Source organism: Macrotis lagotis, chromosome 2 (genome assembly GCF_037893015.1).
Source record: "Macrotis lagotis isolate mMagLag1 chromosome 2, bilby.v1.9.chrom.fasta, whole genome shotgun sequence".
In the NCBI taxonomy this organism is placed as follows: domain Eukaryota; kingdom Metazoa; phylum Chordata; class Mammalia; order Peramelemorphia; family Peramelidae; genus Macrotis; species Macrotis lagotis.
Window position 1 is genome coordinate 74,327,021 of NC_133659.1, and position 12,992 is coordinate 74,340,012.

Sequence of the window (12,992 nt, forward strand, 5' to 3'; positions counted from 1 at the left end):
GCAGAGTGTCTTTGATACTTTAAATGTTATTTGTCCTCCCTAACCCACATTTGAATGCTTTATAACTTGATTTTCTTATATTTTAAATAAAATTTAATTTTAACATTAGTATTGTAAGTTTTCCTGTGTGCTTTCTAGAAACTCTGTAGAAGGCTGTGATTAATTGCTTTGTAAATCCTGAAGCTATCGATTATTATTATTATTATTACTCTATGTAATTTTATATATACAAACTTAAACTATTTTTGAAATTAACTTGTATATTTTTTGTGTTTGAAACTTTAGCTGAGGCATATTGAGAACAAATTAGAAGTAACCCCTACCAGCACAGCTGTGTTTGATTCTATCATGGATACCAAGAAATCTGCTAATGCTATCAGGAAAATAAGTAGGAAAGGTATGTATGAATATCTAGTTCTAGATATAATGTGGATAATTCATATAAGCTTTTGGAATTCATTTTCTTTCAAACTGTTTTCTTTTCATAGGCTTGCATGTTTATTTGTTTTAAGTATTTAGTCAATAGTGAACTTTAGAAAATTCTCTAGGATCAAATAAAATTGTTGTAATCTTTGGTTATCTTTTTTTTTATTTGATGGAGGATGGCAATTTTGTTAGTTTTGGTTAGGTCTTTTGTACTACTGAATTTGATTTCCTTTTTCAGAATGAAGTCTTTGTTTAGAATTTATAAGAATTTTACTTTCAACTAATTCCCTTTGTGGCAGATTTTGAATAACACAAGTGTTTTGCCATCAGGTAAATTAAATGAAAGTTTCTTTTAGTTTTGTATGGGAAGTGGAAACTGTAAAAAAATCTAAACAGGTTCTATCTTAATTTGATATGAATTTTCCACTTGGTCTTTTTGACAGTGCAATTTTTTTTAGATTTTTTTTTTTTTGGAAGGCACTGGGGTTAAGTGGCTTGCCCAAGGCCAAACAGCTAGGTAATTATTAAGTGTCTGAGGCTGGATTTGAACTCAGGTACTCCTGACTCCAGGGCCAGTACTCTATCCACTGTGCCACCTAGCCGCCCCTTGACAGTGTTATTTTAAAATATTTTATACTTTCTTGATCTGTAACCTAGCTTCTTTTATATTTAGTATAGTGCATTTTATGCAGTCTCATCTGTTTTCTGACTATGAAAAATAATTGGCTTGATTGGGTTTTCTCAGATTTCGAATGCTTCTCAAATTCTGATTACTAAATAAAAGCTAAATAAACTCAGTGGTAAAAAGAAAATATTAGAGATAGAATTTTATTTAATATCTGGTTTCCCTAGAAGTCCTTTTTAGCTTAGAGTTATAATTAGTGCAATGATTTTTTTTCTTCATGTTTTTTATTTATTTAGAACTTCTAGTACCCTGCTAGAATATCAACTGTAATGACAATGTTACTAAAGAATATTAATTTCTTGAATACTGACCACTACAGGTTTATTCATATTGTGTAAATCATGTAGCTTCAAGAATTTTCTTTTTCTTCAGATGGTAGATATCTAGAAGATTATTTGGGTATTGCTCCATCCAACAAGACATCCAAATCTTGCAAAGAAAAATCCTCTAGAAGTCCTCTTCGAGCCACCACCTTAGAGAGCAATGTGAAAAAGAATAACCATGTGGAATTCCGTGAACCCTTAGCTTCATTTAGGTTAGTGTTGAACTAAATTAAATTTGTTAATAAATTTAGCCTTTAACATTAGACTATATGATAAAGCTATAATTTATTTAGCAAATGTTTATATCACTTTGGCCTTTAAATTGCTCTTATGATTCTTTACAAGGAAATAGGCTAAAAACCCTTAATATATTAAATGTAGCCATTTTTAGTGTATCCTTTGTGTATGGGCGGGGAGGGGGAATTAATGGGACTGTTTACACTATCAAATTTAATTTCCTTTTCCAGCATGAGGTTTTTGTTTATAATTTATTAGGATTTTTCTTTTAACCAATCTCTTTTCTGGGAGATTTTGAAATATGCAAGTATTTTTGCCATCAGGTAAATTCAATGGAAATGTCTTGGAGTTGGATTTGTATGGGAAATGAAAACTATAAAATATAACAGGTTTTATATTAGTTTGATAAGATATGAATTTTCCACTGGTTTTTCTTGACTTATTTTAAAGGGGTAGTATAGAGGAAAGAAAAAGGCATGCATAATTATACAGTATCTGCAAAATGCCAGGTATTATACTAAATTCTTTTTACAAATATTATCTCATTTGATCCTCACAAAACCCTTTGAGGTTGGTATTGTTGTTATCCCCATTTTACTGTCGAGAAAACTGAAACATAGAGAAGTTGCTCAGAATCACACAACCATAAAGTCTCAGGCTAATTTGAACTCAGGTTATCCTGACTCCATACCCAGCACTTTTATCTACTATATGTTCATCTAGATAGAGGAGATGTAGTAGTATTATCAGTAGGGCATTAACTTTAAAATAAATATCTTTCAAGAAGGAGATTTTTATCTATTACCTGAAATTTTTAATGACACTTTTAGGTGTTATCTGAAATAAACTCTCCTTTTATGTAAGGAAACAACAATAAGATTTGAAATTTTTTGTAGTAGTAATCAGTTACATTTCCAAAGCAAGGTACGGTTAAAGAAAAGCTAAGTTCAAATCCCTGTTCTTTATTTGAACTCTACAACCTGTATGACCATCAGCATCACTTAGCCTCTATTTGCTCATTTTTAAAATGAAAGGATTAGACTCAGTTATCTTTCAGGTCTAAATATCAGAGCCTAAAAAAAGCACATAGCTTGGAAGTGTAGCTTGGAGATAGATCATGTTCTGTTTGAATACAAATTTAACTAAATTTGGAGAACCCTGTTGCTAGCAGGTTAGTTACTAGATGATGACATTATTCTAAACTTCAATAACTTAAAATGCTGTCTAATGTCATGTCAAGTAGATGCAATCTGTGCCCAGTGGACATTGTATCCTGTGGGTGAAATGAAGAATTTTTCTAGTATTGACTTATAGCCTTAATAAAAGTACAGTCTTGTGAAAATATTGAATCTTTTTAATGCTGTTTTCCTGCTTTGGTCAAGTATTTTCTGTAACATCCAATAGTTGATATCCAAGAGTTGTAATATAAAAGGTAAAGAGTAGATAATATTGGGTATAATTCATAATTGACAATTTGAAGTATTCAGCAGTCATAAAATTACAGAAGCAAGTGACATTGCACAATGTCAGTATGAGGAGAGAATTGATATGAATATTAGATCTCTGGACATGTCTTTTGTTTCTTTTGTATTAATTATAATTTTGAAATTGATCCTTTAGTCATTGAATTCTTTTAATATAAACCAAAGTTTAGGAATCTAGAAGTAGAAATAGCTGATTCAACCAACCAGGACTTGGGTATGGTTTGGATTTGATTACCTTTGAGGTCCCTTTCAACTCCCAAATTGGCAGGAACATTGGCTTTGTAATCTGGTTTCAAATCCTTGAGCTGCCATTTTTCATCTGTTTGATCTTGGGCAAGTCACTTAATCTCTTTGTGACACAGTTTCCCCATTTTTCAAATAAGGTTGGAGTCTATGACTTCTATGTTCCCTTGCAGTTCTAATCTGCAGTTCACTTGTATGGATTCTCTTTTTTGGTGCTGAACCTTAGGTTAAAGACTTGACAGAAGATTTGTATCAATGTTAGAAACAGAAAACCTGAGAATATGAGATGGTTTTGGGAGATGATAAATTGAGTTTGGACATGTTCAGCTTTAGGTTACAAGCCATTCAAGTGGAAATATCCAGCAGGTATTTGAAGATAATTTTTGTAGGTTTGGGAGCCTTCAGACGAACCTTCAAATGAGTAGATGCTGTAACATTGAATAGGATATTGGGAAGAAGAGATATTTAAGATAGAGAAAAAAAATCAAAGGACTAAGAAATGAACTTTGGGAAATATGCTCAAGGAAGAAAAGAGGAAGGGGAGTTGTCAAATAAGATAGAGAAATGATTATGAGGTGTTCTAAGCACATAATTGAAAAATTACTTTCCCAGGGATAAACCATCAGTAGTCAATCTGGCACTAGAGAAAAGGTCTGTGATTCAATCCAATACCCACTGTCTTCTATCATAACAGCTAATGTTTAAAATTTGGTAACTTTAAAAAAAGTTTAGCAGCATAGTGAATGGAGTACTGGCTTGAGAGTTGGGAATATCTGCCTCTGATGTATGCCAGTTGTGTGATCATAGGAAGCCACTTGATTTCTTAGTATCTGACAATGCTGTTAAACTATTCATTTCAGAAAGCTGCTGATTTGTAAAAAAAAGAAAAGAAATGAAGAAAACTAACCATAGGATAGCTCTGCGACTAGTTCATAAGCTAACTATTTTTGTCTTTTAGACTGAAGTATTATTAACCTCAGCCTTTCACTAATTGTCTTGATAATATCATTTGGTTAAAAATTTTATTGATTTTATAATTACTATAGTACTTTTTGTGCATTAGATCTTCTTATAACTAGTTTAAAATTGCGAATAATGAAGTTATTCCAAATATGATACTTTTGCTCTTTTGAAATCTTTTTAAATAGTATTAAAATATTATATGACAGTATCATGAATAAATTTCACATAAATTTTCTTAATTATTGAAACTCAGCCTCTTAAGTGTGTTCCTTGCTCCTTCCTTTCTCTCTTCCTTTCTACCTTCCCTTCTCCCTTTCCTTTTTTTTTTTTTTAAAAGATTTGGTTTCCCCACACTGGAAATATACTCATAGATTCTGGGCCACTATTGATCAGTATAGGACCTAAATTCATGCTGCTTTGAAACCAATCAGTTTTCCCCTCCCTAGGGCAATCAGGGGCTACAACATACTATTGCTAGACTTAGTATGGATGCTTCATAAACTCATTTCACTGCTGCTGGGAATTCCTGAACTCAAGAAATCTCTCAGCCTATCCAGTAGCAAGGATTATAGGGTGTGCCTCCATGTGTGGCTATTTCAATCATTTTAATGGAAAAATTTTAAAAATAGTTTGTGCCATTCTTATCTTAAAACATAATTAAAATTTTTTGATGACTCAATATCTTTCTTTGGATAATTATAGTGTTTTTATTATTGTATATTGATAACCTCAGTATTTAGTAAGGTGTGGAAATCTATGCCTGAACTTAAAAGACCCAGAATGTTTTAGGTTTGTTTGTTTTGAGGGAGGGGCTTCTTATGCCTGCTTTTTGTAGTTTTTTCCTGTCTCTTCTCTTAAACCCAGCTGTCACTTCTAGAAAGAAGACTCTTCTAATCTTTTCCCACTATTCTGTTGTTGCCTAGAAGATCAGATAGTCAAGTTTATTGAATTTGTGCATAAATAAAAGAGTAAATAGACTATAAGTGAGGAGACCTCGAAGTATTCTTCTTTTAATAAAATAAGTTCATGGACTTGGTAAGATATATTTTGGTTATTCAGAGGTGGGGTTTTTTTGTTGTTGTCAGACTTATCCCCTTATTTTGAAATTTGGGGGGCTTATTTTATATAATGCATTTATTGGAAGCCATATTACATTTCTGTTTATAATTTTTTAAAGATATTCATTACTTAAATTTATTTGGGTAGTTAATATTTTATAGTGTAATTTGCTTATAGATTTTATGTATTTGGGGCCAAGAAGCCAAGTTCTAATTCAGTGTCTTGGGACCCTTAAGGAAATGTCTCAAATTAGCTTTAGTGTGTTTTATTCTTTCTAGATTTATAAGTAATTGTCTCCTAACTTTATGGTTTTTGAGTCAGTATTTCTAAAGGTGTTTTTTTTAGGCTTTAAATTTTTTATAGTCATAAGGTATGTAGAATTCTAAACTCAATTTTACCTATCTAGCAGATGATTGTATGTTAACTTTATTCTCAAATTGATCTTTTTTCCTTTTAATTACATCAAAGGGGGGAGACCTTTGTTGCTCCATCCAGTCTAAGTTCTAGCCAGCCGGATGTTAAACATTTGTATGGTTTGGATACCACTAAAACAGAAGAGACAACTGTTGGAGGAAATCGGATGATATATAATCGGGATGACCGGGATGTACATTGCCAAGATTTTGACAGTTCTCAGTCATCTACTGTAAATGAAACTGTTGTTAGGTATTTAAATGATCGACCAGCAATTGATGCCTTGCAGAATTCAGAAGCTTTGTTCAGAACAATAGCTCCTATAAGAACTGAGGAAGAAAAAGCTAATGGGTCAAAAATAAATGATAAGACTTCAATGAGTAACTTAAATCGTGATGTTGATATAAAAGTGTCAAGGCCAAGTGAATCTTCTCCATCATCTGCTAGTACTACTAGTACCAGATTAGACATCTTAAAACGACGACAGCATGACTCCAAATTAGAAAAACTCAAGGAGCGGATTAGGAAACAGTGGGAGAACTCAGAAGATGTGAGTGGCAGAGGTCAGCATCTGGGACATGTTGACCAGCCAGTAATGCTAACCAGTGTTGACAATGGAGTGACAGCAAAAGTTCGGAAAGTAGCAACAGCTCCACCTGCTCCAGCATATAAAGGTCTGTGTACTCTGAATATAAACTTTATTGGAAATGGGCACCTTCTTTTAGATAACATGTTAAAATAATTTGTTTAATTGTTTTAACTTATTGAAGCTATTTAATAGTAGATTGACATAATTGATAGAGAAATAATATTTACTATTCTGTAAGGTTAACTTGATTGATTTTTTTTTTACTCTGAGCAGGGTTTTTATTGGGATCACAGTTAACAGGGTAGTTTTAATTAAAGATAACATTTCTTTTGCATCTTGAAAATAGCATCATTCTTACTGATTTCTTTTTTTATACTTATTAGATGTTTTAGTCATGTAACAGAATTTTTTTTACAAATATTTTCAATATATTAAATAGTTATATGTTTACCTATCAGTAGATATTCATTTGATGCTTACTTTGTGCTTATGTATGGAAGAAGCACTTGGTTAAAGATAGGATTGCCATTTTCTTTAACTTGTAATTGTGTGTGTGTGTGTGTATGTGTTAGTATTCACATTTCATTTGTGCAATGAACTCTAATGTTGGAATTCTTTTTTTTCAATACAGATCAGCAACTGTAACTAATATTTTTTTTTTACTTGCAAGGAATTTATATTCTAAAGGGGAGTCAACAAGCATATGCCTAAGTATATATGTATCCAAAACATAATTTGGGAGGGAGGACATTAGTAGTTGCAAGGATCAGAAAATACTACATATAAAAGATTTATGGTAGATTGAGTCTCTTTGCCCAATTCTATTTTTGCATACTTTCACAGATCTTTTTAAAGTTTTCATCCTGTAGCCTATCAGTTGAATGAAATCCTTATTAATAAATTATACCTCAGGGATAGTTTTCTTGCTCACAAGAAGTAGTTAAAAGTGCTGGAAGACTTGACTCTGATGGAAATCCTTTTCAAGGCTTAGTCCTTAAGACCTGAATTTCTCCATCTCATAACTAATATTCTTAAAGAGTTGCCTGGGGGCACTGAAAGTTTGTTTTGTACATAATCACACAGTCTGAATGGTAGGACTTGAACCCAGATTTTCTTGCCTCCACAGTGTAGAACTCCATCTGCTATAAGACATTTTCTCCTGTGTCAATTTTATTATAATTGAAACAAATATATTACTCCTAAATATGAGTCTTTAACTTTGCACACTTGAACCTTTTTTTCTTTCAAAGACCATTGATAATCAGAAAAAAATTGAGAACTATGTAAGTGAGGAGAAAAAAGCTTAATTTAGTTTTTTTCTTTGGAAGAAAAGTGGAATGTTTCACTAAATTATTTTAAAAATTGAGTGGAAATATATTCGAAGGGAAGGAAAAAAGAATGGAAATAAAAGGATAATATAGAAAGGTTAGGTTATAGATAGGAAGGAATGAATTTCAATAGAAATAGAGATAAAAGAGTCATACTTTCTTCTGCTTTTCTGCTTTTCACCAGATTATAGTTGCTTAGGACTTAAAAACTGTAGATATAAATAAAGATAATAGGTTTTGGTTTTTGTTCTTAAACTGCATGAAATTAGCCAAAGCCTGGATGGAAATTGCAGCCTTCTTTTCCCACACCCAACTCAAACCTACAACATACTTTTGCAGAAACCACAGTTGTTCATTGCTGTTTTATGCTGTGCAAGGCAATGAATGTCTCAGTCTGTTTTATCAGATTTAGTTAAGTGAAAATTTGTACATGTTTTAGATTGAATATTGAATAGATAATTTTGTTAATGAGTGATTAATTCAATATAAAATTGACAAAATTATCCATAATCTCTAAATTCTAATGCATATTCCCTTATGCTATTTCTTCCTAATAAAAAGAATCATTCTCCTTAATATAAATTCAGTAATGAATGCCAGACCAAGAGCAAACTAAACTCATCAGACTCTTATCTCTGAAATGCTGATCCATTTTGAAATGGTCTATATATTGCTATGATAAATGATTATCAGCAGGAGTATTCTAATAATTGATATTCACTGGTAATTGAACTATAGTACATTTTTAAATGATTAATGATATGTTTGGAATAGATTGAAGAAATAGGTTTTAAAAGACCTTTTCTTACACTTTTCAACAAAATGCTGAAATCTTAAAATAACAAAACAGAAAAATGGTGACCATGCTGGACTTTATTTTTGAGATTGGAGGCGCACAGTATTTTGAGAATTTACAGAGAAGGAGGAATAGGATCTTTTTTCTTTTTCTGCCAAAACATTTTCTTTTTTCCAAGACTTGTGCCATTTCCTCAGATTTATCTTTATTTTACTAATGGCAACTCAAAATTTATTCCGTAACTCTTTCCTAACCTTGTGATTTATATGATCACATATGTATGGACACATATTTTACATAGTTGTAAATTTTTATATAATCTTTCCATTTTTGCTTTTGCTTTTTATTATATTCTTTAGATCTTGTCATATTTTTAAATATCTTCTTATTTGTTTGTCTTTATGTAAACTGTATTAAGCCTTTTCTCAATTCTATATATTTGGCTTATTTCTGTAGTTTTTGTTACATTATTATGTAACTATAAAAATCTTTGTATAAGAATAATTTTTCTTTCAAATTACTTTCATATATACTTTCTGTTTTCTAATTATAAGATTAGTGGTACATCTGAAGTTCTCTCCCTCCTCAATTTTTCTAGAACTCTTTGTCTTCTCCTTTGAAATGTTTGAATGATACCCTACTTGTAGTAAAATTATCTATATTCCTGCTGTGTCCCCTAGAAGAATGCAAGTTCCTTATTAGGGTAGTAACTATCACTTTTTTTATTTATATTTCCTCAAGACTGTATACATAGTTGACATTAAATAAATGTTTATTGAAATAGATTAAGTTAAATATATTTATTTCATTGTTAGATTTTGTTTTCATTATGCAGTTTAAAAATAATCATATACTGCTTTCCTCTTGCTGTATCTTTTTTTTATGATTCATTCTATTACAATATGATATGTAGTATGTGATCTATTTTTTCCTAGGAAAAATCCCAGCCTTCTGAGATAGCTTAGAGACAAATCTTAAATGTGTTCCATCTTGTTTGTTTACCATAGGCTTCAACCCTGCAGAGACTAAAATTCGAACCCCTGATGGAAAGGTGTGGCCTGAAGCAGTGTTTCATAATATGAGTAGAGATTTATATCAAGATCTTGGATTACATTTTGGTGGTAAGAAGTAGATTCTTTAAAAATATGATTTGAAGATTCTGTATGCATGATTGCATCCATTTGACCTTTTCTGCATTTCCTCCTACCATCTTTACCATACTCAGAAATAAAATGGAAGTAAAACCAAAAAAGGAATCTAGCATGATAGAAAAGTCTTCCTGATACTTTACACCATTTCCCATTTCTGACTCAATCTTGGATCTAAAACAGAACTGCAAAGCACTCTCTGTTGCTTATATAGTAGGTTTATAGCTCACACAGAATTACAAAGAATGGGTAGAATTAGCATTTACTTAAAGATTGGCAGGCATGAACATGTGGTCTGCATCCGTGAAGGATATGCCTGAAATTTGGAAGTTACAGATCTGTTGAAGTATTTTAACTTTTCTAAAGCACTTTATGAATATTATCTCATTTGAATCTTTTAAAAAACCCTGTGTGATAGATTGGTACTATTAATATTCTTCCTAGTTTACAGATTAAGAGACTGAGGCTCAGAAATTAAACCTTGTCTGTGGTCACATAGCTAGCAAATATGGAAGAGTAGGATTTGATTCACATCTTCCTCATTCCAAATCCAGTATTTTATCTTCTTCATAAGTACCTTCTTTTTATTCTTTGATACAGGGCTAAAACTGGCAAGGCTGAAGTCAGGGCTACTCTAAAATGCTGAGTTGTACTAGCCTTCTGAAAGAGATGAGTGAAATGCAATTCTTCTAGATCTTTTATATCATTGAGTTTCTCAATAATTTGTCATGCTACTGGTGAAAAATGATCTTTTGAGATTGAAAAGTAGAAAGGACATATAATATGGGGGGGGGAATTATAATAAAAGAAAAGGCAAATGGTGAAATGATGGGGGCATCTTTACCCCCATCTTTCCCCCCTCACATTCTTATTCCTTGATCCTGAGCCAAACTCCATCTGGACAGTTCACATGCCTTAGAGGAAAAATGGCAATTGCCAATTCTTTTCCTTATGTTGTTGCTTGTCCTTTGTTCTTGAAGAAGACCATAATATCAGGGAAATGATAATATCAGGGAAATGAGGCTGTGACATGTGTGTGAATTGGATTTGGGTGAGGGAACATTGTGCAAAGTCATCAGCTCACTGTCTCTTCTGAAGCCAACTGGATCCAGTGGCCAGATATGGATTAGGATGACTGGTGATGGCTTGGATGCAGGGGAAGACCTTGACCATTTGGTGAATAAGGTTAGGTAAGAAGGAGATCAGGCTAAGAGGGAAAGAATGACCTCTTTTATTGTTCAAAAAAAATTGGTCTGGGAGGGCAAGACCCTTTGAGTTTCTTAGTGATTAAGGCTAGTAAGAAAGAAATGAAACAAAGAATAGCCTTTTTTGCATAGTCCAAAAAAAATCTGTCAGGAAGGGGAAGACCCTCAAGATTTCTGGCCAAAACAGAAATGGGAATTACCAACTTTTTTCTTTTCAGTGAGTTGATAAAATATCAGGTCTTATCATCTGGCCTAATATCAACTGACCTACTGTTGTAGTCTAAGGATTTTGGGACCTTGTCCTGGGACCCTAGCTGATATACCCTCAGTACTTCTGGGCCTTTCTATCTGCCCATCAACTGAATTTGTTTTTATATCATTTCTTTCACTTTCATTGTAAGCTATTTAAAAACTAAGTCAGTCTTATCTTGCTTTTTGTAATTATATCTCACTCTTTAGCATAGTGCTTTGCAACATAGTTATAAGTACATGATAGATACTTTTTCATTCATTTATAAGATGAGGAATAGTAGGTTCATTATGAAAGTGTTGACAATTACAGGAAAGATGAAGCCATTGATATCTTCATTAATTCATTTTTTAATTTATTATTTTTTTAAATACTTATATATCAGAAACATTTTAGTCATCTTTATTTTGAAACTTAATGTCTCAGGTCAGGTAACTTAAATTTAAGGATGATAACATTTAACAGTGACTTTTTAGTTTATCTGTCTTTAAAAGTTAGCAGTTATTTCCAGTTTTCTGTTTGACTGTATCAAAATAAATGTAAGAAAAGTGATTTTTTAAAAATTGTCTATAACATTTTCTGTCATGGATACACCTCATATGATGAATCCCATGATAGATTATAGAATTCATAAAGGATTTTGAAGGATTTTTACTAACTATATGAGTTCTCTGCACAAAACATAATTTTTTTCTTTTGTCAGACTGAAGGTACTCTTGATGTACCCTTGTGTCTTTTGTAGGATTAAATTTGAGGTTATAGGTCTGACTTGTTTTGGGAGAATTCAACTAGATAGAAGAAAAAAATTGTTTATAAAGGTGATTAAAAAGGATCTGTGAATGCCCTATTCCTGAAGTTCTTTTCTGATAGATTAAACATTATTATGTCTTGGATAATTTATAACTGGATATAAATTCCTTGAAAGCAATAGGAAATACTAGATGTCCTCCTAAGATTTTTTTTTTAACCATTGCATAGTACTAGAGTATTTACCAAATTTTAAAAACTGATTATTTGGAGAATTCTGTCCATGATTTTTTAATTTGAAGAATATCACAATATCAGTGAGTAATTCTGCTGGTTTGTATGTTTCTGTATCAGACTTTTTGTGTTACAGACTACATTAGAGAATATTTTGGAGGCCAAGAAATAGATGCATTCACAGGCCAACTCTAGAAAACATTAAAAGATGATTTGTCCTTAACTCTTTTCTTATAGCTTAAGAAAAATCATTTTTAAATTTTGTTTTATTGTTTAGCTTGTTTTGAAACCAATTATGGTTTCATTGAAATTGACAGCCATTAAAAAGTATATATTATGGGGCAGCTAGGTGGCGGAGTGGATAGAGCACCGGCCCTGGAGCCAGGAGTACCTGAGTTCAAATCCAGCCTCAGACACTTAATAATTACCTAGCTGTGTGGCCTTGGGCAAGCCACTTAACCCCATTGCCTTGCAAAAACCTTAAAAAAAAGTCTATATTATGTTTGGGTCAAGCCTCTAGGATTATTTCTGTTTATAGACTAACTTAGGAAGGAAACTTATGAAATAGAAAGAACATTAGAAAAGAGTAATGAAATGTAGGATTGTGTTGGAAATCTGCCAGCACTTAGCTATATGATGTTGAACCTTTGTGTAAAATGAGCAGCTTAGATTAGTTGATTTCTAAGATCACTTTCAACTCTAATAACCTTCATGAGCCTGTTTTTTACCCTTATTGACATAATTTACCTCTCCTGATAAACTTTAAAATTGAATTTTTATCTAAAATCTTTTTTTTTTTAATTTTTATTTTAGACAATGGGTTAATGACTTGCTTGAGGTTACGCAGCTAAGCAGTTATTA

General features: G+C 31.9%; 1 protein-coding gene across 7 annotated transcripts in view; it reads left to right on the top strand.

Moving 5' to 3' along the window:
• CEP350 (centrosomal protein 350) overlaps positions 1–12,992 on the top strand; it is a 173,347-nt gene that overhangs the window by 33,410 nt on the left and 126,945 nt on the right. For all 7 annotated transcript variants that reach the window (XM_074222164.1, XM_074222162.1, XM_074222167.1 and 4 more), the window contains exons 4-7: positions 286–397; positions 1,484–1,646; positions 5,889–6,508; positions 9,555–9,668. In XM_074222164.1, coding sequence (XP_074078265.1) covers positions 286–397; positions 1,484–1,646; positions 5,889–6,508; positions 9,555–9,668 — 1,009 coding nt within the window. The remainder of the gene's footprint in view (positions 1–285; positions 398–1,483; positions 1,647–5,888; positions 6,509–9,554; positions 9,669–12,992) is intronic.